The 22677-nt window shown below is 46.8% G+C and overlaps 1 protein-coding gene across 4 annotated transcripts in view; it reads right to left on the reverse strand.

Annotated features, from left to right (window-relative positions):
• LOC138642037 (probable serine carboxypeptidase CPVL) overlaps positions 1 to 22677 on the reverse strand; it is a 133473-nt gene that overhangs the window by 46443 nt on the left and 64353 nt on the right. For all 4 annotated transcript variants that reach the window (XM_069729930.1, XM_069729932.1, XM_069729933.1 and 1 more), the window contains exons 8-9: positions 20069 to 20191; positions 19681 to 19812 (exon numbers count right to left, since the gene is read on the reverse strand). In XM_069729930.1, the coding sequence (XP_069586031.1) occupies positions 19681 to 19812; positions 20069 to 20191 (255 nt within the window). The remainder of the gene's footprint in view (positions 1 to 19680; positions 19813 to 20068; positions 20192 to 22677) is intronic.

Below are 22677 nucleotides of genomic sequence, written 5' to 3' on the forward strand. Positions count from 1 at the left end.
TGAAGCTCTAAAAAACTATAGGGAGAAAAATACTTTATCTAAAAAACTAATTAAAGCTGCCAAAAAGGAAACAGAGAAGCACATTGCTAAGGAGAGTAAAACTAATCCCAAACTGTTCTTCAACTATATCAATAGTAAAAGAATAAAAACTGAAAATGTAGGCCCCTTAAAAAATAGTGAGGAAAGAATGGTTGTAGATGACGAGGAAAAAGCTAACATATTAAACACCTTCTTCTCCACGGTATTCACGGTGGAAAATGAAATGCTAGGTGAAATCCCAAGAAACAATGAAAACCCTATATTAAGGGTCACCAATCTAACCCAAGAAGAGGTGCGAAACCGGCTAAATAAGATTAAAATAGATAAATCTCCGGGTCCGGATGGCATACACCCACGAGTACTAAGAGAACTAAGTAATGTAATAGATAAACCATTATTTCTTATTTTTAGTGACTCTATAGCGACAGGGTCTGTTCCGCAGGACTGGCGCATAGCAAATGTGGTGCCAATATTCAAAAAGGGCTCTAAAAGTGAACCTGGAAATTATAGGCCAGTAAGTCTAACCTCTATTGTTGGTAAAATATTTGAAGGGTTTCTGAGGGATGTTATTCTGGATTATCTCAATGAGAATAACTGTTTAACTCCATATCAGCATGGGTTTATGAGAAATCGCTCCTGTCAAACCAATCTAATCAGTTTTTATGAAGAGGTAAGCTATAGGCTGGACCACGGTGAGTCATTGGACGTGGTATATCTCGATTTTTCCAAAGCGTTTGATACCGTGCCGCACAAGAGGTTGGTACACAAAATGAGAATGCTTGGTCTGGGGGAAAATGTGTGTAAATGGGTTAGTAACTGGCTTAGTGATAGAAAGCAGAGGGTGGTTATAAATGGTATAGTCTCTAACTGGGTCGCTGTGACCAGTGGGGTACCGCAGGGGTCAGTATTGGGACCTGTTCTCTTCAACATATTCATTAATGATCTGGTAGAAGGTTTACACAGTAAAATATCGATATTTGCAGATGATACAAAACTATGTAAAGCAGTTAATACAAGAGAAGATAGTATTCTGCTACAGATGGATCTGGATAAGTTGGAAACTTGGGCTGAAAGGTGGCAGATGAGGTTTAACAATGATAAATGTAAGGTTATACACATGGGAAGAAGGAATCAATGTCACCATTACACACTGAACGGGAAACCACTGGGTAAATCTGACAGGGAGAAGGACTTGGGGATCCTAGTTAATGATAAACTTACCTGGAGCAGCCAGTGCCAGGCAGCAGCTGCCAAGGCAAACAGGATCATTGGGTGCATTAAAAGAGGTCTGGATACACATGATGAGAGCATTATACTGCCTCTGTACAAATCCCTAGTTAGACCGCACATGGAGTACTGTGTCCAGTTTTGGGCACCGGTGCTCAGGAAGGATATAATGGAACTAGAGAGAGTACAAAGGAGGGCAACAAAATTAATAAAGGGGATGGGAGAACTACAATACCCAGATAGATTAGCGAAATTAGGATTATTTAGTCTAGAAAAAAGACGACTGAGGGGCGATCTAATAACCATGTATAAGTATATAAGGGGACAATACAAATATCTCGCTGAGGATCTGTTTATACCAAGGAAGGTGACGGGCACAAGGGGGCATTCTTTGCGTCTGGAGGAGAGAAGGTTTTTCCACCAACATAGAAGAGGATTCTTTACTGTTAGGGCAGTGAGAATCTGGAATTGCTTGCCTGAGGAGGTGGTGATGGCGAACTCAGTCGAGGGGTTCAAGAGAGGCCTGGATGTCTTCCTGGAGCAGAACAATATTGTATCATACAATTATTAGGTTCTGTAGAAGGACGTAGATCTGGGTATTTATTATGATGGAATATAGGCTGAACTGGATGGACAAATGTCTTTTTTCGGCCTTACTAACTATGTTACTATGTTACTATGTTACTATTACCAGCTATATCACTGTTATACAGAGCCCCTAAGGCTGAAACATGAACTCTCAGAGTGTTGACTGCTAAACCCAATTCCCAGCCTTTCTGAAGGAATTCTAGAATAGCCGAAATCGGAGCTTTATTTCCTAATGGTTGCTGATAAAATGGAAGGAATTTTTTCCAAATTTTAGTGTAGATTTTTGTAGTGACCTCCTTCCTGCTTTTCAATAAGGTAGCTATTAAAGCATTGGAGAACCCCCTCTCCTTCAGAAGCTCCCTCTCAAGTTCCAAGCCGTTAAGTGAAGAGTCTCCAAATTTGGATGACGAAATGGACCTTGAGAAAGGAGTTCCGGAACCACTGGCAACACCCAGGGATCGGTCACAGACATTGTCCTGAGGAGAGAGAAAACCAAGGCCTCCTGGGCCAGAAGGGGGCAATTAAGATCACTCTGGCTCTTTCCTCCCGGATCTTTCTGAGAACTATCGGAATCAGACACATTGGGGGAAAGGCATATGCCAGCTGGAAGTCCCAACGGATACGAAGGGAATCCACTAAGAACGGTCGGTCTGCTATGTGTAATGATGCAAACTTCCTGTTCTCCCTCGTAGCAAAAAGATCTATTACTGGCAGCCCCCAAAGACTGACTATCCGATCGAATATCTGTTTGTTTATAGGCCATTCCCCCTGACGAAGGGAATGGCAACTGAGATAGTCTGCCTCTATATTGAGTTCCCCTTTTATATGAACTGCCGACAGGGAATGCAAGTGATTCTCGGCCAGGGACAATATCTGTGCTGTAGTGGTCATTAGGGATCGCGACCTTGTCCCCCCTTGATGATTGATGTAGGCCACCACAGTCATATTGTCGGTTTGTATCTGTACATGCGAATTTTTCAGGGATGGTAGTAAGTGAAGAAGAGCCTGATTGACCGCAGCAAGCTCTCTCAAATTTGAGGAATTCTGGGATTCCTGGATCGACCATCGCCCCTGGGTTAGAATGTCTCCCATATGGGCCCCCCAACCGAACGGACTGGCGTCTGTTGTAACTACATTGTCCGGAGTGATGGTCCAGAGAACTCCCTCTGATAAATGTGCTAGATTGAGCCACCATCTCAGATCGTGAAGAGTGGCGGGTGATAGACTGAACTTTCTGCTTAGAGAACCCCGAAGATCTTTCTCTGCTTGAAGAACTTCATACTGAAGCATTCGAGTATGAGCCTAAGCCCATCTCACCGCCGGTATACACGCAGTCAATGATCCCAGTAGAGACATTGCGTCTCTTAAACTTAAGTTTGGAACTTTCCTTACAGCCGTGATCTTTCGAATGATCTTCTGCTTCTTCTCTTCTGGTAGGAAGGATGACTGATTTTCTGAGTCTAGAAGAACTCCTAGGAACATCTGACATCTTGTAGGTTCTAGTTTTGACTTTTCCCAGTTGATTATTCATCCGAGTTCCTGTAGGGATGATATCATGGCATTTACCCTAGCCGTACACTGAGCAATTGAATTCCCGACTATTAAAAAATCATCTAGATAAGGCACTACAAGGGTTTCCCTTTCCCTGATATGGGCCATTACTTCCGAAACAACCTTTGTAAAAACTCTAGGTGCCATGGACAGGCCAAAGGGCATTGCCAGAAATTGGAAATGTTTAATCTGATGGTTTACCCATACTGCCATCCTGAGGAATTGTTGGTGATTTCTGTAAACTGGAAGATGGTAGTATGCATCTTTTAGATCCAAGACCGACATGTAGCACCTAGGAAACAAAAGCTTAGTTGTTGATTTAATGGATTCCATCTTAAAAGCGTGGTACTGAAGATATTTATTTAATTTACGCAAATTTATGATAGTCCTAAAGGACCCATCAGGTTTGGAGATCAAAAATAGCGGAGAATAAAAACCCGACTTCTCCTGATGTTTTGGAACCTCTTCAATAACTCGCTTTGTAAGCAATTGTTGAATCTCTAATTCTAAGGCCTGTTGTTGGGCCGGAGAGTCCAGCCATGTTATTACAAAATGATTTGGGGGAGTTCTCAAAAATTCTAATTTGAACCCTGACTCAACTACCCCCATTATCCAGGCACTAGAAGTTATTTTTTTCCATTCATCTGAGAAGAACCTCAGTCTCCCCCCTACTGGTAGATCTGTTCTATCTGTAATTACGTCTACGTCTTGAGAAAGATGAAGGGTTCTTATAGTATCCACCTTTCTTCTTTTGATCCGATGTTTCCCAGTCACGATTATATCCCTGCTGGTCTGACTGAAACCTCCTGAAGGGCATGCGTCTCCGGAAGGCGTTCCTAAAAGTGGGATTAAATGTTTTAGGAAATCCCTTCTTTCTATCTTCTGCCTTTGCAAGGATGTCATCCAGCACCGGGCCGAATAGGTACTCACCCCTACACGGAATGGAGCACAACTTGGCTTTAGCCTGAGCATCCCCCTTCCAGGTCTTAAGCCATAGTGCCCGTCGGGCTGCATTTGAAAGACCTGCCGATCTTGCGGCCAATTTTAAGGAATCAATCGAAGCATCAGCTAGATAAGCCGCTCCTTCTCTGACCTGAGACAGGGAATTCAATAATTTATCCCTAGGTACTTTTGCTTTAAGTTGTTCCTCCAGCTGAGTCACCCAGACCATAATTGATCTAGCAGTACAGGTGCCTGCGATTGCTGGCTTAAAGGCTCCAGATGAGGACTCCCACAGCTTCTTAAGGAGCATGTCAGCCTTCCTATCTGAGGGATCCTTAAGGAGTCCTACATCCTCTAGTGGTAGCGAGGCTGTTTTTGAAGTAGAGGCCACTGCCGCATCTACTTTCGGAATCTTCATCCACTGAGATAAGGCCTCATCCTCAAAGGGGTACCTTCTTTTTGCGGCCGAAGGTAAGAACCCTTTATCCAGCTTGTCCCACTCCCGTTTGAGCAGATCTTTAATTGAATCTACCACCGGGAAAGCTCTACGACTTATCTGGCTCAGCCCCGCGAACATAATCTCCTGGGTTCTTTTCGCTTCTTTACTTTCTGCAAACCCCATAGTCGCACGGACTGCCTTAATTAAAGTTTTTATATTGTCAACGGAAAAGCAAGGCCTTCCCTCCTCATCCGAGGAGGATGGTGAAGAACTTTCCGAGCATTCGCCCTCTTGTAACGAAGGGCTAGAATCGGACACCATCTCCATACTGATCTTTTCATGCCGTCTAGATTTAAGGGACGATTTTATTTCTTCCCTAATTACTTCCCTCAAATTCGATACCCGGAGAGGGGCCTCTTCTTCTAAGGTTCGGCATATACACGTCTGACACAACTTTAAATAGCTGTCAGGTAGTGGCTCTGTGCATAAAGCACACTGTTTATGCTTAGATTTAAAAACCTTCTTCCCCTATAACAAAACATAGTACAGAAACAATTGTATCAGCCACCGCTCGGATATAACACTCACCCCTGCTGAAAGATATGGAGTACCGGTTTCTGAGGGGGCAAGGTGCGACGTGACGTCGGGTTGCCAGAGTCCTGCTGCCTGCGTACCACATCACCGCTACGAGATCTGCTGCTGCTCCTTTGCTGCTCTCCTAGCTGTCGGTGTTCGGCGTCTCCTGTAGAAGACATGCTGCCGCACACACTCACCAAGCGCTGCCTTTCTTTTAAAAGTCCCGTGCTCCTCCTCCCGGTCTCCTCCGGAAGTCGAAAGTTTAACTTCCGGGTCATATGCGCCGACCTGCTCCAGCAGCATCGCGCGCGTGTGGACGACCCAGGGCGGCATGCCTTCCCCCAGGAACGCCACTGATCCCTGCCAGACGAGGGGGAAAGCTGAACACAAGACTTCCCCAGACGCTGCTTCCGGGCCCCCGACTCTGCCGTTCCCCCCGGACACCGCACAGAGGCTTCGCAGACCCGGGTAAGACGAAAACCTGCAGGCTCCCACCGTCCGGACAGGAACCCAAACTGGAGGGCGAGGGGGACCGCCCCTTTTTAACCTGTAGGTTCCTGTCCGGAAGGTGGGCGGATCCCCTCTCTCGTTGTGGGTGCTGTCGTGTCGATAGGAAAAGGATCCTGACGTGGTGACCCTGTAGATATATGAGGAGTTTTTTAACCGATAACTCAGCCATCAATTCCCTCTGGTTGGATGAAGCCATTGTGAGGGAGTCCCACTGTCCCCGAATCACAATGTCACCCATGTGGGCCCCCCACCCTGAGGGGCTAGCATCTGTGGTTATCATGCGAGTTATATCTGTTACCCAAAGAACACCTGCAGCTAATTTATCCCTGTCTAGCCACCATCTAAGGCTGGGTTCACACTGCGTTGTGTGAACCCGTTTAACGTACTATGTTACACCACGGCATAACGCGGTGTAACGTAGTCAGTTAACGCTGCCATTACAAGCAATGGCGAGCGCATCGCTAGCGATGTGCCGTCATTGAGTGACGGACTTGAGACGCCGCCTGCAGCGTTTCCGGGTCAGTCACTGCTAGCACGCCGCTAGCGCAGATGGAGCTAGCAGAAGCTCCATCTGCGCTAGCGCTGTGCAAGCGCCGGCCCTTGCGTTAGTGCAGTCCGTTTAACGGATATGTTGAACGGACTGCACTAACGTAGTGTGAACCTAGCCTTTGCGACATAAGGGTTAATAGGTTCAATGTTATCTTTCCATGTAAGGACCCTCTCAAGGCCCTATCATTATTTAAAACGTCTTTTTAAAGGGGTCTAGCGTGAAGCTGAGCCCACTTGACAGCCAGAATACATAATGTCAGGAACCCCAAGAGGGCCATGGCCTGTCTAAGGGTCATGGTGGGTTTATTAATTGCTTTTAACACCTGATGCTGAATCTGAACTAACTTATCCGGGGGAAGACAGCACTGCTGAGTAGCTGAATCCAACAGCAGACCCAGGAACCTCTGACGTTTCAGGGGCTGTAACAGATTTCTCATAATTTATTATCCAGCCTAAATGTTCTAGCTTCCTCCTAGCCACCTCCAATTGTGATATGCAATCATCCGCTGAATTCCCCACTGTCACGATATGGTATGAAATATCATAAGTAGTTCTCTTGCTAGCCTGCGTGGGCTAAGCCCCCCTTCTTGGAGTAACAGTTTGTAGCTGCAAATTCCTGGCTTTCCTTCTCTGAGAGTATGGGGGAAGAGAGGTTTTATTGCCGAATGGAATTTACGACTGGCATTTCCTGTGTAAGCTCTTGTTCAGCTATAAGGAAAAGTGGCTCCAAAAATTCATGAAAGATTCTTTGTTTAGTTTTTGTTAGATATTAGGCAAACGATTTAAGCTAGAAATACGAAAATATATATTCTTAGTCTCACTCGGTGTATCTACATATCCCATGAAACTCGGGCTTCTAACTCCATCTGGTAAAGAAGTAGGGATGTCTCTGTGAATATGTATCCCAGTTAGGACATATTTGATCTCATTAGAATGCTCACGTTAATCCGAGATGAATGATAGGTTGAGTCTGACTCTGTCATGTTTTGTAGCAAAGTTATAGCAAGTAGATAAATTTAAGATTGAAGTACTCAGAATGTAGAGAGAGGAGGGTCTGGATAAACCCGCCTTTCTGTGATGTCACAGCCTTGAAAGTATAACTGGCTGCACACATCCCCAGCTGACTCTCTCTGCTAGATTTCTTCCTGACTTCTTGTCTTCTCCTGAAGCCAGCAGCATCCCATGGACTGGGATATATGGAAACTGCGCCTAGCCTGATTGCCTGCAATGCTTTTAACATGTGAGTGTTATCTTTTCTCTTTTATTCCCTTTATGTTATAATTACCCATGTACATATTTGCAATTGTCTCATTTGTAACTTCTTTATAAAATATTTTTGATAAAGCACTGCCTAATTAATTTCAATGGGATATACTATTATATATTAGTTCGTTCATCCTGCTCTAAACTTACCCTGTCTTCTGAAGGGAAATACGCTACTGTTACTGTTGTGTTGGGTTAGCTTCGGACCCGTTTAATCGAAGCTGGTGGCAGCGATATGTGTGCCGACTGTTGAGGGATGCTGTAGTGACTGCGGCGTTAATAATTATTGTTCCTGCCTGAGTGGGAGTAGTTATCGCGTCGCTGCAGCGTGCCCAATAGCCAGTACATAGCAGGCAGTCTGTCTGGCGACTAATTACCCAGGGTGCAGTACCTAATCTGACCTGAGAGTAAGGGGGGCGCCAGAGAGCTGCAAGTGTTAAGTCGAACTGTAAGCGGGATATACATAAATCCCTGCAGTTGGTGGTATATTGAAAGCAGTGGGATACCTAGAATAAGCCCCTGCTGTAAACTAAGAGGTCAATAGCCCTGTGTGTGTTTTTTCATCACCTCGTGGAGCGGAGGGATAACGAAGATAAGCCCCCTGCACATGTGATAGCCGTCTGTTGGCCTAAAGTCACCTCAATCCGTGACGTAGGGGTGATGGTCACGGTGTGAATCTTGACCAATTGGTGACAGCGGTTAGGGGAATCGTGACACCCACTATGAGAAAATCATCTAACTATGGGACAATGAGAATATTGGATTCCAGTAAATGTGCCATAACCTCCGCAACTATATTTGTAAGTACTCTGGGGCAGCCGACAACCCAAAGGGAAGCGCCGTATATTGAAAGTGGCAAACTACTCCCCCCCCCCCATAAAAAGCGCCACCCTTAAGAATTGTTGGGAATCTGCATGGATAAGTACATGATAATGAGTCTTTTAAATCCACTACCACCATAAAACAGTCTAAACAGCATTTTTATTGTTGAACTGATAGATTCCACTTTAAAGGTATGTTTGACCAGAAAACTATTAAAAGGACCTAAGGTTTATGATGGTTTTAAATGTTTTATCAGGTTTCTGGATAAGAAACAGGAAAGTAAAATCCTCTCCCTCTTTCAGACTCTGGAATTTCTATCAGAACATTTTTTAGACAGAGCCGTGACTTCCGATTCAAATGCCAATTGTTCAAGGGGAGAAGAGCGCAAGGGAGTAAGTTTAAAGTTCTCATGGGTTACGATTAAACTCAAGTTTGAGTCCCCGAGATAACACATCATACCCAGTCACTATTTGTGATTTCTGACCATGCTGCTGAAAAGGCCAACAACCTCCCCCCTACCGGCATTGCTAGTCATTGGTCTGGCTTCTTCCTTTCCCTCGAGGAACGACGGAACATAAATCCTGAACCTCTATGCCTTTCTTCCCCTCTAAAATCGGTCTCTAGAGGGTGAAAAAGTAAGTTTTCTTCCCTGACCAAATATTTTCTTGTTGAAGGGACAACGGTAGGATATGGATAAATTGGGGAACTTCTTATCGTCCCCAGCATTCTCTAGCAACTCATCCAATGCCAGACCAAATAAATACTCTCAAAATTATAGTGACACACTGGTGCTAAGAATAAAATAGGTTAAAGCTGCTGATACCGGACAGGTGCTGTGCCACCCCTGTCACACCTACAAGGTAGAAAAAAGAAAATCTAAAAGTGAGGTATCGTGCTAGAACAGCTACAACAGACTGTAAGTATGGGGGTTTTTTTCTTCCTGAAAACTGTAGTGTGCCCACAAACGACTAGTACCGAAACTACTAATGCTGGTATCAATCGTGTATAGAAATAGTAATAAACACTTACTCTTTGCCTAAGTCATGGAATATAATGCCAGTTGGTGTAAAGACCTGCGGGTGCTGTTGCTGGGGATTCCAAATAACCAGGCGGCAGGAGTAATTGGAGTAGTTGGAGGGCACGCAGAGCCAGAAGTGCCCCGGCCGGTGGCGTCCCTGGATGCGCGGCTGAAAAAAAAATGGCTGACAGTGCTAATCCTGACGAAGAGGGACGGAGTCCCTCGAAAAGCGGTCCCTCGAAACGCGATGGTTAGCTTTTTGCCCTAGCAAGGCTCCGTAGCCTTGTGACGTCACACGCTGCAGAGCACTGTCGGCCATTTTTTTCAGCCGCACATCCAGGGACGCCACCGGCCGGGGCGCTTCTGGCTCTGCACGCCCTCCAACTACTCTTAATTACTCCTGCCGCCTGGTTATTCGGAATCCCCAGGAACAGCACCCGCAGGTCTTTACACTAACTGGCATTATATTCCACGACTTAGGCAAAGAGTAAGTGTTTATTACTATTTCTATACACGATTGATACCAGCATTAGTAGTTTCAGTACTAGTCGTTTGTGGGCACACTACAGTTCTCAGAAAGAAAAAAACCCATATTTACAGTCTGTTGTAGCTGTTCTAGCGCGATACCTCACTTTTAGATTTTAAATAAATACTCCTTTGCATGGAATGGTGCAGAGTTTTGATCTTACCTGAATGTCCCCCGACCAGCATTTCAACCACAGGGCTCTCCTAGCAGCATTAGAGAGACCCGCTGCCCTAGCCGCCATCTTAACCGAGTCAATAGAAGCATCTGTTAAGGCAGTGGCCTCCTGGATCACCGGCAGAGCACTTAATAGCGTCTCTAGAAGCCCCTTCCTTTAATTGGGATTCTAATTGGTCCAGCCAGACCATCATTGATTTGGCCGTACAAGTTGATGCTACTGCTGGCTTTAAGGAACCAGCTGCCATTTCCCAGGCTCCCTTAAGGAAGGAGTCTGCCTTTCTGTCAAGTGGATCCTTAAGAGACCCCATATCCTCAAAGGGCAGCAAGGCTCGTTTTGAGACTTTTGCAACCGCCACATCTAGCTTAGGGGCCTTGTCCCAAGTTCTGACTGCTGGGTTGTCAAAGGGGTATCTACGCTTTAAAGCTGGTGGCAGGGAACCTTTCTTCTCATGTTTCTTCCATTCTCTATAAATAAGTTCCTGAATCTTTTCATTCAATGGAAAAAACCCTACGTTTCTTCTGTTCCAGTCAACTGAACATGATCTCTTCCCTGGATAATTACGGTTTGGGATCTGCTATGCCCATCATCCCCCTGCCTGACTTGACTAACCTGTCAATCCTATCAAGGGGTCAGCAAAAGCGGCCAGAATCTTCTCCCGACGAGGAGGCCGAATCGTAGGAGACTTCATCTCCATCATCCCCTGAAGAATCAGAGACCAGGGGTCCCTTGGATTTTGAGGATCCTGCTTGAGACAGGGACTTCGAGACGGTTAACTTCTGCCCTGATCATCTCCTTCAGGCTTGCCGCCATAGTAGTAGATTCTTCTGCTACCCGAGGGAGTATAGTAAGGCAATATAGTCTTTCTAGACCTAGTGCCACTCCACCCCTTCCCCTCCGAGACCTCACAGTCTGCTGGATACAGGGGCAGTTTTTTTAGCATGAATCTGGTATGGGGACTCCACAGAGGGCACATTCCTTGTGTTTAGCCTAAGGCTACTTTCACATTAGCGTCGGTACGGGGACGTCGCGCTGCGTCAGCCCGACGTACCGACGCATACTGTGCAAGCGGCGCACAATGGGGGCAGCGGATGCATTTTTCCAGCGCATCCGCTGCCCCATTGTGAGTTGCGGGGGAGGTGGGGGCGGAGTTCGGCCACGCATGCGCAGTCGGAAATGGCGGACACAACGCTGCAAAAAAAGTTACATGTAACGTTTTGCTGCTGACGGTCCGCCACAACACGGCGCAACCGTCGCACGACAGTTGCGACGTGTGTCAAAGCGTAACTAATGTTAGTCAATGGAGAAAAAACGCATCCTGCAAGCACTATTGCAGGATGCGTTTTTTCTCCTAAACGACGCATTGCGACGTGCAGTGCACGACGCAAGTGTGAAAGTCGTAGTTACTCACCGATAACGGTGTTTGTCAGAGCCCATGACAGCACTACCAGAGAGGGGATCCACCCTTCAGGGACAGGAAACCTACAGGATAAAAGGGCGGTACCTCTCCCCTGCATCAGTTTTGTTTACAGAGCATCGGAGGTCCTCCAGGTTAGTCACAACAACAAAAAATATACAATTTTATCATATTGCTTAAGTGAACACCGTGTCTATATGGAAAACCACTTCACACAAAATAATGTGCTCACCGCACACGTGATGAGGGGGGGAATAAGCAGGTGCTGTCATGGGCTCTGAGAAACACCATTATCGGTGAGTAACTACGACTTTCTCAGTCGCCCATGACAGCACTACCAGAGAGAATTGCAGAGATTATTGCTTAGGGAGGAACCACAGCCTGCAGAACCCTTCTTCCGAAGGTTAGGTCAGATGAAGAGGCTAGGTCTAAGCGGTAGTGTCTGAAAAAGGTTGAAGGTGATGACCAGGTGGCCGCCTTACAAATTTGATCTAATGGTACCTCTGACCTTTCGGCCCAGGAGGTTGCCATAGCCCTTGTAGAGTGAGCCTTCAGTCCCTGCGGAACGGCGTTCCTGGTGGATGAGTACGCCAAGGCTATTGCGTCTGTTACCCATCGAGCTATAGTGCCCTTACAAGCCTTGAGTCCTTTTCTGGGCCCCTGGAAGCAAATAAAGAGAGACCCTTCCTTCCTATACTGCTGGGTGATTTTGATATATTGGACTAGACACCTTTTCACATCTAGTGTGTGGAATTTCTCTTCCTTTTTATTCCTAGGATTTGAACAGAAGGAGGGAAGGATTATTTCCTGAGATCTATGGAATGTGGACGCAACTTTTGGCAAATAGGCAGGGTCGGTTTTTAGTATAACCTTATCGTCCAGGATTTGTGTAAATGGAGGGCTTGCAGATAGGGCTTGGAGGTCACTTATTATACGGGCCGATGTCAGGGCTATTAGGAGGGCCGTTTTAAGTGAAAGAATTAAGCGGTACCGATTCTATAGGCTCGAAAGGGGATTCTGTTAGAGCTGACAATACTAAATTCAAATCCCAGGATGGTAATCTACTTGTAGTTATAGGTTTGGACCTTGCGGCTGCTCTGACAAACCGTATAACCCAAAGGTTGGCCGCTATGTTTTCACAGTATAATGCTCCTAGAGCTGCTATCTGTACCTTTAAGGTACTTACTGAAAGGCCTAGATCTAACCCCTTTTGTAGAAATTCTAATATTTCAGCACCTGGAACCCCGTCTTGCAACCTTACCCCAGAGGAGGATAAAAACTTTTTCCAGGTTTTACCGTATATTTTCGTGGTCACCGGTTTTCTACTTTTCATTAAAGTAGATACTAGTTGGTCAGAAAAACCTCTGTCCTTTAATAGCGACCTCTCAAATTCCACGCTGTCAGATGGAGATTCTCTGAGGGTGGAAAACCGGTCCCTGAGACAGGAGGTCCAGAAGATCCGGAAGAACCCAGGGATCGGTAATTGATAGCATCCTCAGCCATGAGAACCAGGCTCTCTTGGGCCAGAAGGGGGCTATTAAGATGAGTCTGGATCTGTCCTGCCCGATCTTTCGTAAGACTGCTGGAATGAGAATAGCAGGGGGAAATGCATATGCAAGGGTCTGTGTCCAGGGAATTGTGAACGCATCCACAGCCTGAGGGTCCCCCCTGGAATCTAGGGAGCAAAAAGTTTCTACTTTCCTGTTGTGCACATCGGCAAAGAGGTCTATTACAGGGATTCCCCATAGATCTGTAATTTTGTTGAATATGCCCTGATTTAGAGACCACTCCCCCTGCCTTAGTTGGGTACGACTTAGGAAGTCCGCTTTCTGGTTTTCTACACCCTTTATGTGAAGGGCTGATAGGGAAAGGAAGTTGTTTTGCACCAAGCTGAAAATTTCGGAGGTGGTTTTCATTAATGTTTGAAACCTGGTTCCCCCCTGGTGGTTTAAGTAAGCTACTACTTTGTTGTCCGAGAATACTCAAACATGATGGCCTTGTAGTTTGTCTAGGAAGTATAGAAATGCATGATTTACTGCCCTCAGTTTTTTGATTTGAGGAAGACCTGAGCTCCTGACTCGTCCATATCCCTTGAGCGACCCTGTTGTCCAGGTGAGCCCCCCACCCTGTGGGACTTGTGCAGCGCCCCAGAGATCTGGTTGTTGCAGTATGACACTCTGCCACTAAGGGGAGTGATGGTACGTCTGATGGCACTGAAGGAATTCTACTGACCAGGTATCACCAGAACACATTACACTTCACACTCCGGCCACTAGGGGGAGAAAAAGGCTTTATTTATTGGGCCACTCCCCACACTGGTAAAACTAGGGGTTGGGGAGGAAGTTAGTCAGAAGCTGACTGGGTTGGATTCAGGCAACATCCCGTGGCAGGGGGCGTTTCAGGGAGAAGACACAGGGGGGTCCCCGTCAGGCGTCGGAACCTGGCAGGTGCCTAGCGAACAGAACAGAACGTAACGGAACCGCGCCTGCACTTCCTTGCGGCGGTATCCTAAGAAAGACACAAATGGAAGGATATTGTGGAACAGTGTAAACGAGATCAAGCAAAAAGGAGTACCAGTAGGAGTCATGCCGTGAGACCGAGGCAACATCCTACTGAGGCGCGTAGCCGGTGGCCGGAACACCGCGGGAGTAACTGACTTCAAACTCCGCAGGACAGTTAATTATAGGTTGGCTGTCTCACCTAAACACCTATGAAGACATAAGGGGCAACAGTGGGAGAGGGGCGTCTCTAGGGTCCCGGAAGACCTCCAGGTCTTCCCGTCATACGGGTGCATCCTAGCCATAACATATCTGGGGGACGAGAAACTAGTAACATCTGGAACTAAAGAGAGCGAGCTGTAGAGAACGACGAACGAGAACAGCAGTTGTGAGGACTTCCAAATGCTCAGCAGGGTAGGACTACAACACAAACAGGCGCTAGTGGTAGGCAACGATTTACATCTGCGAAGGAAACTCTGGAAGTGCCCATCGGACCTGCCGGTCTCCGATAGCCCTGTTAAACGTGCTCTGGATTGAGGATCCTGAAGTCTTCAGTAAAGAGGTAAAGAGACTGCAACCTTGTGTCCTCGTTATTGACTGCACCTCACACCATCACCATCTACCTTACTGGGAAGCCCTGGGGACATACTTCACCTGTGGGAAGGTATACCATCCAGCTGCCATTCCATCACCCCAGCGGACCCCACAGCAGCGTCGGTCACCCTGACCGAACACCACAGGTGGCGTCACGAACCCCTGACAGACTGCACCACCTTTATTGGACGCCCCTTAGCAGGGTCGCGGACCGGGTCTAGCCACAGTGACAGCCTCAGAACCGAACCAGAGAGGCCCGGTACCGAGAACGCGTGGCCCTGAGTCTGGGGGCGATCCACTTGCGTCTGTAGTAATTATCTGAGACGCCACTATCACCCAGGAGATCCCTTTTGATAGATTGCTGGGATTTAACCACCAAGCTAGGGAATGAATAGTAGGCAAACAGAGTCAAGCGACCCTCTAACCGCCCCTAGTAGTTTCTGGTTTCTTAAAACGTCCCACTGCAGAGGCCTTGTGTGGAGCTGTGCCCACTGAACTGCTGGGAGACAAGCGGAGAGGGACCCCAGCAATGACATCGCCTAGGGTTTGCACGCGCTTCCGATACTAGGTGGATTATCTTTTGCTTTTTCTTGTCTGGAAGGTGGCACACTTGAGTCCAAGATGAGACCCAAAAACTCTTGAACCCTGGTTGGTTCCAGCTTTGACTTCTGGAGGTTCACCAGCCAGTCCAGTTTTTTATTTATTTATTTATTTAAGATGTCTATCACCCTGTCGCACTGCTGACGGCAGACTTCGGCCGTATTGCTCACAATCAGAAAGTCGTCTAGATACGGAATAATCAAGACGTTTTCCTCTCAGATGTGCCATCATCTCCACTATCAGCTTGGTGAAGATGCGGGGTGCAATTGATATGTCAAAGGGAAGAGCCCTGTATTGGTATTCCCTTGTCTGTCCTTTCATGACTACCGCCAGTCTGAGGAATTTCTGAGAGGAGTTGTGGATGGGGACGTGATGGTTTTAGATCTCAGCGACGCGTACCATTATAAAACAGTTAGGAAACAGATTTTTTATCGTTGACTTTATTGACTCCATTTTGAATCTCTGGTTTTTTTTACATAAAGTAGTCAACTTCCGTAAGTTTATTATAGTCCGGAAGGTTCCGTCCGGTTTGGGAACTAGGAACAATGGATAGTAAAATCCCTTCCCTCTCTCCAGAGGGGGGACCTCTTGGATGACAGCTTTGTCTACCAGTTTTACGATTTCTAATTCCAGAGCTTCTTGTTGTAGAGGAGACAACCTCAGCGGTGTTACCATATAGTTTCGTGGGGGTAAGGATAGAAAATCTATGCGAAGCCCTTCTCGTATCAATTTTAATATCCAAGGGCTGGTCGAAATTTTCTCCCAGGCCGGGAGGAATTGAGACAATCTCCCTCCCACCCTGGGAAAGATGTCACCTGGGGGGGGGGGGGGTTTCTATCCCGAGGGGAGTTACCAAAAAGGAACCCTCTATCCTTCCTTCTCCCATCATCCCATTGGTCTTGTTCTCTTGGCGGTCTCCTAAAAAACTTTCTATTCTGAAAGGGCCGTTTATTATATGTTGGGGCCAGAATGGGAAACCCTTTCTTTTTATCACCTGCTTTTTGCAGGATATCGTCCAGAGTCTCTCCAAAAAGAAACTTGCCCTCACATGGGATAGAGCAAAGTTTTTGCTTAGTTTGTAAGTCCCCCGGCCAGCTCTTCAACCATAAGGTTCTACACGCTGCATTTGAAAGAGCTGCAGATTTAGACGCTAATTTAATTGAGTCGGCCGAAGAATCTGCCAAAAGAGCCGCGGCTCCTCTAATCATAGGGATAGATTCTAAAATTTTATTTCTGGGGACCCCATCCCTAAGCTGTTTCTCTAGGTTATCAACCCAGATCATTAGAGACCGTGATGTGCAGGCCGCTGCTATGGTTGGTCTTAAGCATCCTCCTGCTGACTCCCAAGCCCCTTTAAGAAAAGTATCTGCTCTTTTATCAAGAGGATCTTTCAGGCTGTGTGCACACGTTGCGTTTTTTTTGCGTTTTTTTCACGGTTTTTCCCGATAAAAACGCTATAAAACCGCAAAAAAAAACCGCATACAATAAGCATCCCATCATTTAGAATGAATTCCGCATGTTTTGTGCACATGATGCGTTTTTTTTCCGCGAAAAAAACGCATTGTGGTAAAAAACGCAGCATGTTCATTAATTTTGAGGTTTTTTTGCGGATTTCCCACTACAAAATGCATTGGGAAGTGTCCGGAAAAAAACGCGGCAAAAACGCGGCAAAAACGCATGCGTTTTTTTTTGCGGATTTCTTGCAGAAAATGTCCGGTTCTTCTCAGGAATTTTCTGCAAGAAATCCTGAACGTGTGCACATAGCCTCAGGGTTCCCATGTCCTCGAATGGTAAAGCAAACTTTTGAGGCCTTAGCCACTGCAACGTCGAGTTTGGGGGCTTTATTCCATGAGACAGAAGCCTCAACTTCAAAGGGGTATTTTCTTTTAATAGAGGGAACCGATGCGTTTTTCCTCTCAGGTTTCTCCCACTCCTTTTTATTTAATGTTTGTATGTTTTCATTAAGGGGGAAGACTAAGCTTTTTCTGTGATAACCCCCCAAACAATGTCCTGCACAGTTTTGTCAGGATGCGGGTCCAACACCTCCATTGTTGATCTTACTGCCCTTACGAGGCCATCAACCTCATCTAGGGGGAAGCAATGACAACCTCCACTCATTATCCAAAGAAGAAAATGAGGAATCCTGCGTATGTGGGTTCTCACCCTCGGAGCTGGAAGAGTCAGAATTCCCATAAGGAATAGGTTGCCTGCTAGCTCTCCTTTCACTTTTAAGGGCGTTAAATACAGTCTCGACCTCAGATTTAATTACGGATCGTAACTCGGAGGCGAAGTTTGGGGTCTCCTCACAGAGGACTCGTTCAATACAGGAGTCACATAGCTTCTTATCCCACGTCTGTGGCAGAGCTTTTTCACATAAAGAGCAGGTTCTATGTTTCATCTTCCCCGTTCTCTTCCTTGCCGGTTCTGGAGGAGGGGTAGGATCCTGCAGTGTGAGATCCGTAGGTGGTAGCTGGTTCACCACGCCAGAGTTCTTGCTATGCTGCGTGGAATGGCTACCAGGCCGAGAACTCCGGGTACCAGCAGAAGTTCGTTTCTTCTGTGCATCCGGCTTCGGCCGCTGGTGGTGGCGTTGCTGCTGCTGCTGATCGCTGTCTTCCATGGTACTACCTTGGGACGGCATGCAGCAAAGAACTTCCATATCCACCTTTTTTTTTCTTTTTTTTTTTTTTTAAAGCTGGTGCTCATTATCAGCCCCTCCCCCTGTGGCTGCATTTCAGAGGAAGCATTCATATTTATATTTTTTTTTTCCCCTCAAAAGGCTCTACTGCGCATGCGCGCGCTCGCTCGCTCAGGGACCCGGAAATGAAGCAAGCCGGTTCCGGGGCAGCGCCATCTTGGTGCACCTTACTAACTGCGCCGCCCCCGAACCAGAAGCTCTCCTACCACTTCCGGTGCGGCACCATCTTGGAACACCAGTGTCCTGTGCAGCAGAATGCCCGGAGCCCCCAAGTCCTATCCGGAGTGGCCGCTGCGCTTCCCCCCCCGCTCACGCTCCTGACCCGTCGGTCATAGCCATGGCGGCTTCGGATACCACACCAGCCATGGCAGGGGCCTCCCCGCTGCCAGAACTCGGACTGGCCGGCTCCGGACTCCTCAGGTCCTGGTCTTCTTAGCAGGTACCGCCCTAGAAGGTTCCCCATCAGGGACAGGAAACCAAACTGATGCAGGGGAGAGGTACCGCCCTTTTATCCTGTAGGTTTCCTGTCCCCGAAGGGCGGATCCCCTCTCTGGTAGTGCTGTCATGGGCGACTGAGAAAGTAGCCTTACCGATGCACTTTCCCCCAAAATAAACGATATTAGGTGGACTGTGTCACTGAGTGAACTTTCTCATAGATCACTTACCAGTGGCCGCAGAAAAAAAAAAAAAAAAAAGATACCGGAATACGAGGGGGATCCTTTCTGGATGATGCATCTGATCCTTGTTTGGAGGAGCTTTTACGACCGTAATCGTCACTTCTGATATGGTCCTTCGCTTTGGGCTTCTGACGAATCTCCTCTGGCAGCTGGGCCTGCTGCTCATGGTCACTCCATCCTCACACCTTGAGGCCAGAAGCAAGGGTCCGGGTCTGGAGCCTGCTTAAATCCCCTTCTCCTGTTCAGCAGAATTGCATGGCACTGCTCCCTGATTTGCTGTCTGCCCCCAGGTGCAGGTGATGGGCAGAAAAGCCCGCGCTTTGCTCGGCGTGCAATTACTGGTGGGCGCCGCCATCTTGGAGCCATCGCGCATGCGTGGCAGCCCCTGACCCGGAAACACGCTGGCTCTGCCCCTAGATGTCACCGCAGCCCCCAGCGCTTCCTGTCGGCGCCAAGAGCAGTGCTGGACACCCGGCCACCCAGCGGTTCCCCGGACGGCTTCCCCTCTGGAAGAGTCAGCCTCCAGCACCACCATACACCCCAGGGAAAACAATGAGGGGGAACATACTCCCCTCGCGCCGGCTTGGAGATGGAAGAGACCACTGGCCACCGCTCCCTGCTGTGAGCATCACTGCCGTGCAGCCCTGCAAGGACCACCGTGACGCCTCTAAGAACTCCGCACTGGCCGAGGTAGGAGACCCCCTCACTACCCGAGTCGGCTGGCCTGGGATCCATTCTTCTGTAGGATCCAGTCCCTATAGGAACAGGAAACCAACTGATATGTGGCAGAGGTGCCACCCTTTTGTATCTGTAGGTTCTGTTCCTGAAGGGCAGATCTCTCTCGTGGTGCGGTCATGGGAGTCCGAATAAAATCTATTTCTACGTTTACCTTGAAATTGCTGACAAGACAAATTTAAAGAAAAGTTGACTTGATTCAAGATTACGGTAATTTGTACATCGCCAATACATACGTCAAAAGAATCTATCCACTTCTGCTGCTGGATATAGTATATCGCTAGGTCACACTGCTGCTGGACATAGGCCTTCTGGTTTTCGTCCACAATGCCAGTTTGGAACATGAAGTCCGCGTAGCCAGCCAACATCTGGTAAACACACAATAGTCATTAGAATAATAGATTGCCCTCACCTTGTGATTTGTGTGTAATCCTAATCAGCTAAAGCAATAAGAAACATTAAATCCTTTTCGACCTAAACTTAGTAATGCATCGTTAACAAGTGTTTCAGATCAGAAGTCTTAAGGGGACGTGCATACTTTAGGAAAACAGTGTGCAAGGGACGAAAGGAATTCCACCCCTTTTAGTAGATCACAAGAAAGAAAATTGAATTAAAATGTCCTACCACTTCAGGATCACAGAGCCCATCTCCAATGGCTATCCCCTTGAAGTTGATTTTAACCTTAGCGGATGGGTTGAGAGTGTGGATATAATAGCCGATAGCAGGAACATACTTCCCAGCGTAGGACTGGAAAAAAAAACAAATAAGCCATGATAATATAGGCCAACGACTGCGTACAACACAGAGGATGGTGCCCACATGTTCACAATACCAACATTTGTGCAGACAGCATTACGGTATGTGCAGTGTGTTTGAAGTGGATTTTTCCTATGTGTTTTGGTGCATTTTTAATGCCAATTTTAGTGGTGTTTTGCAGTACCAGCTAGGTCAGATTTCAGAAATCATTTTTTTTGCCCTCAGCATCTTGTGCAAAACCTTAGGTTTTGCAGAATAGTCATTTTTTTCACCCACTGATGAGCACAATGGCAGCCTATAGACACTGAGCGATCTATTGCAAATTGTTCAGTGCACATGGTTACGTGTAGATTGTTTAACACTGCCAAATCAGGTAATGTAAACCCAACTAAAGACATTACAGATCTCAATTACTCCGGACTGTAAGTATGGAGGAGATGGGAGCAAGAGTCATGCAGCCTGCCATTGTCACAGATCTTGAAAATAAAGGAATGGAGGATCAAGCCTTTTGCCCTTCTGCCTAAAATTTTAGGTAAAATTACCACTGTATGGCCATGCAGTCATTACATAGACAGCAAAGATATAGAAGTGTTATGTTAATAGCTGGAAGAAAGCCAGAAGTAGGAATAAAGTGAATACTTCCAGAGACATTTGCCATGGAGCATAAGGGGCCAGCATGGATCGCCTTCCTCCACTTGTATTCATGTGTAAAGCCTTATTCACACGCTTAATGTCAGGCCATAAACATTGCAGGCAAACGTGGACAGACATTGAAATTTAATTTAAATAACACCGATTCGCCCATAGTACCAAGGCATTTGTGATGGAAATAAAGATCTCATGTAGATCTCACTTGCATGTATACTCATATATACTCACAGCTAATATATACATTATTATTATTATTTATTTATATAGCACCATTGATTCCATGGTGCTGTACATGAGAAGGGGTTACATACAAGTTACAGATATCACATACAGTAAACAAACAAACAATGACGGAGTGATACAGAGGGGCGAGGACCCTGCCCTTGCGGGCTTACATTCTACAGGATTATGGGGAAGGAGACAGTAGGTTGATCATTGATCATTGAGGTTGATCATTAAACCATTATAATCAATGGTTTAAAATGGCTTACAAACTGATACAAGCCAGACAGACTATTGGGTTTTCCAGGCAAAAGCAGAACGCCAGATGTATTAAGTGATGATCAGATGTCTCAACTTTGTCCTAGATGCAGACAGCTTAATTTTAGTTGCTTAATCAGCATTCATATGTGCATTAATCACAATATTCCATAAATTTAGATAACCAATAACAGAGGAGCTAGACAATATTGTAATTAACTAACCACCCCTTTCTATATGCAATTAGAAATCCATGTATGTACAATAAATCATTGTGACAGAAAAATTCCATCAATACTGGTGTACAGTCCATTCTTGATGAGCGCTCAAAATACTCAGTCTTATTGGAAACGGCCGCAGCACACACAGGGATAGATTTATCCAACCCAAATTTCCAGAACACATTTTAATTGTTTGCTGCCACTAAACAATAAAGATCTCCTCCTGCTGTGCAGTTAAAGCTTCCTTTGGAATGCAATAAACTACCAAGAATGGCCTGCGGCTACAGAGTCAGAAGAATGCCAGGAATATTCAATGCCTCTATAGTCCCTCGCAGCCATAAACTGCTGGTAATGTTGGTCCATTTCTACCAGCAATGTTCTTTTTAAATTCCCTCACTGGAGACATGATGAGTTACCATCACCAGGCTGGTTTTACACGTCAGTGGCTCCGGTACGTGAGGTGACAGTTTCCTCACGTACCGGAGCCACTGACACGTAGACAATGTGCAGATGTCATTGATTTTTTGCGGACCGTGTCTCCGTGTGCCAAACACGGAGACATGTCAGTGTTCGTGGGAGCGCACGGATTACACGGACCCATTAAAGTCAATGGGTCCGTGTAAAACACGTACCGCACACGGACGTTTTCCGTGTGCAGTCCGTGTGCCGTGCAGGAGACAGCGCTACATTAAGCGCTGTCCCCCCCACTGGTGCTGAAGCCACCATTCATATCTTCTCTGCAGCAGCGTTTGCTGTAGAGAAGATATGAATAATAGTGTGTAAAATAAAGATCAATGTCCCCACCCCCCTCCCACCCCCTGTGCGCCCGCCCGCTGTTATTAAAATACTCACCTGGCTCCCTCGCTGGCTGGCGCTGCTTCCTGTCCTGGCCGCACCTTCTACTGTATGAGTGGTCACGTGGGGCCGCCGATTACAGTCATGAATATGCAGCTCCACCTCCCATAGGGGTGGAGCCGCATATTCTTTACTGTAAATGAGCGGCCCCACGTGACCACTCATACAGCAGAAGGTGCGGCCAGGACAGGAAGCAGCGCCAGCCAGCGAGGGAGCCAGGTGAGTATTTTAATAACAGGGGGCGGGCGCACAGGGGGTGGGGGGGTTCGG

This window comes from Ranitomeya imitator, chromosome 6 (genome assembly GCF_032444005.1).
Source record: "Ranitomeya imitator isolate aRanImi1 chromosome 6, aRanImi1.pri, whole genome shotgun sequence".
NCBI lineage: Eukaryota > Metazoa > Chordata > Amphibia > Anura > Dendrobatidae > Ranitomeya > Ranitomeya imitator.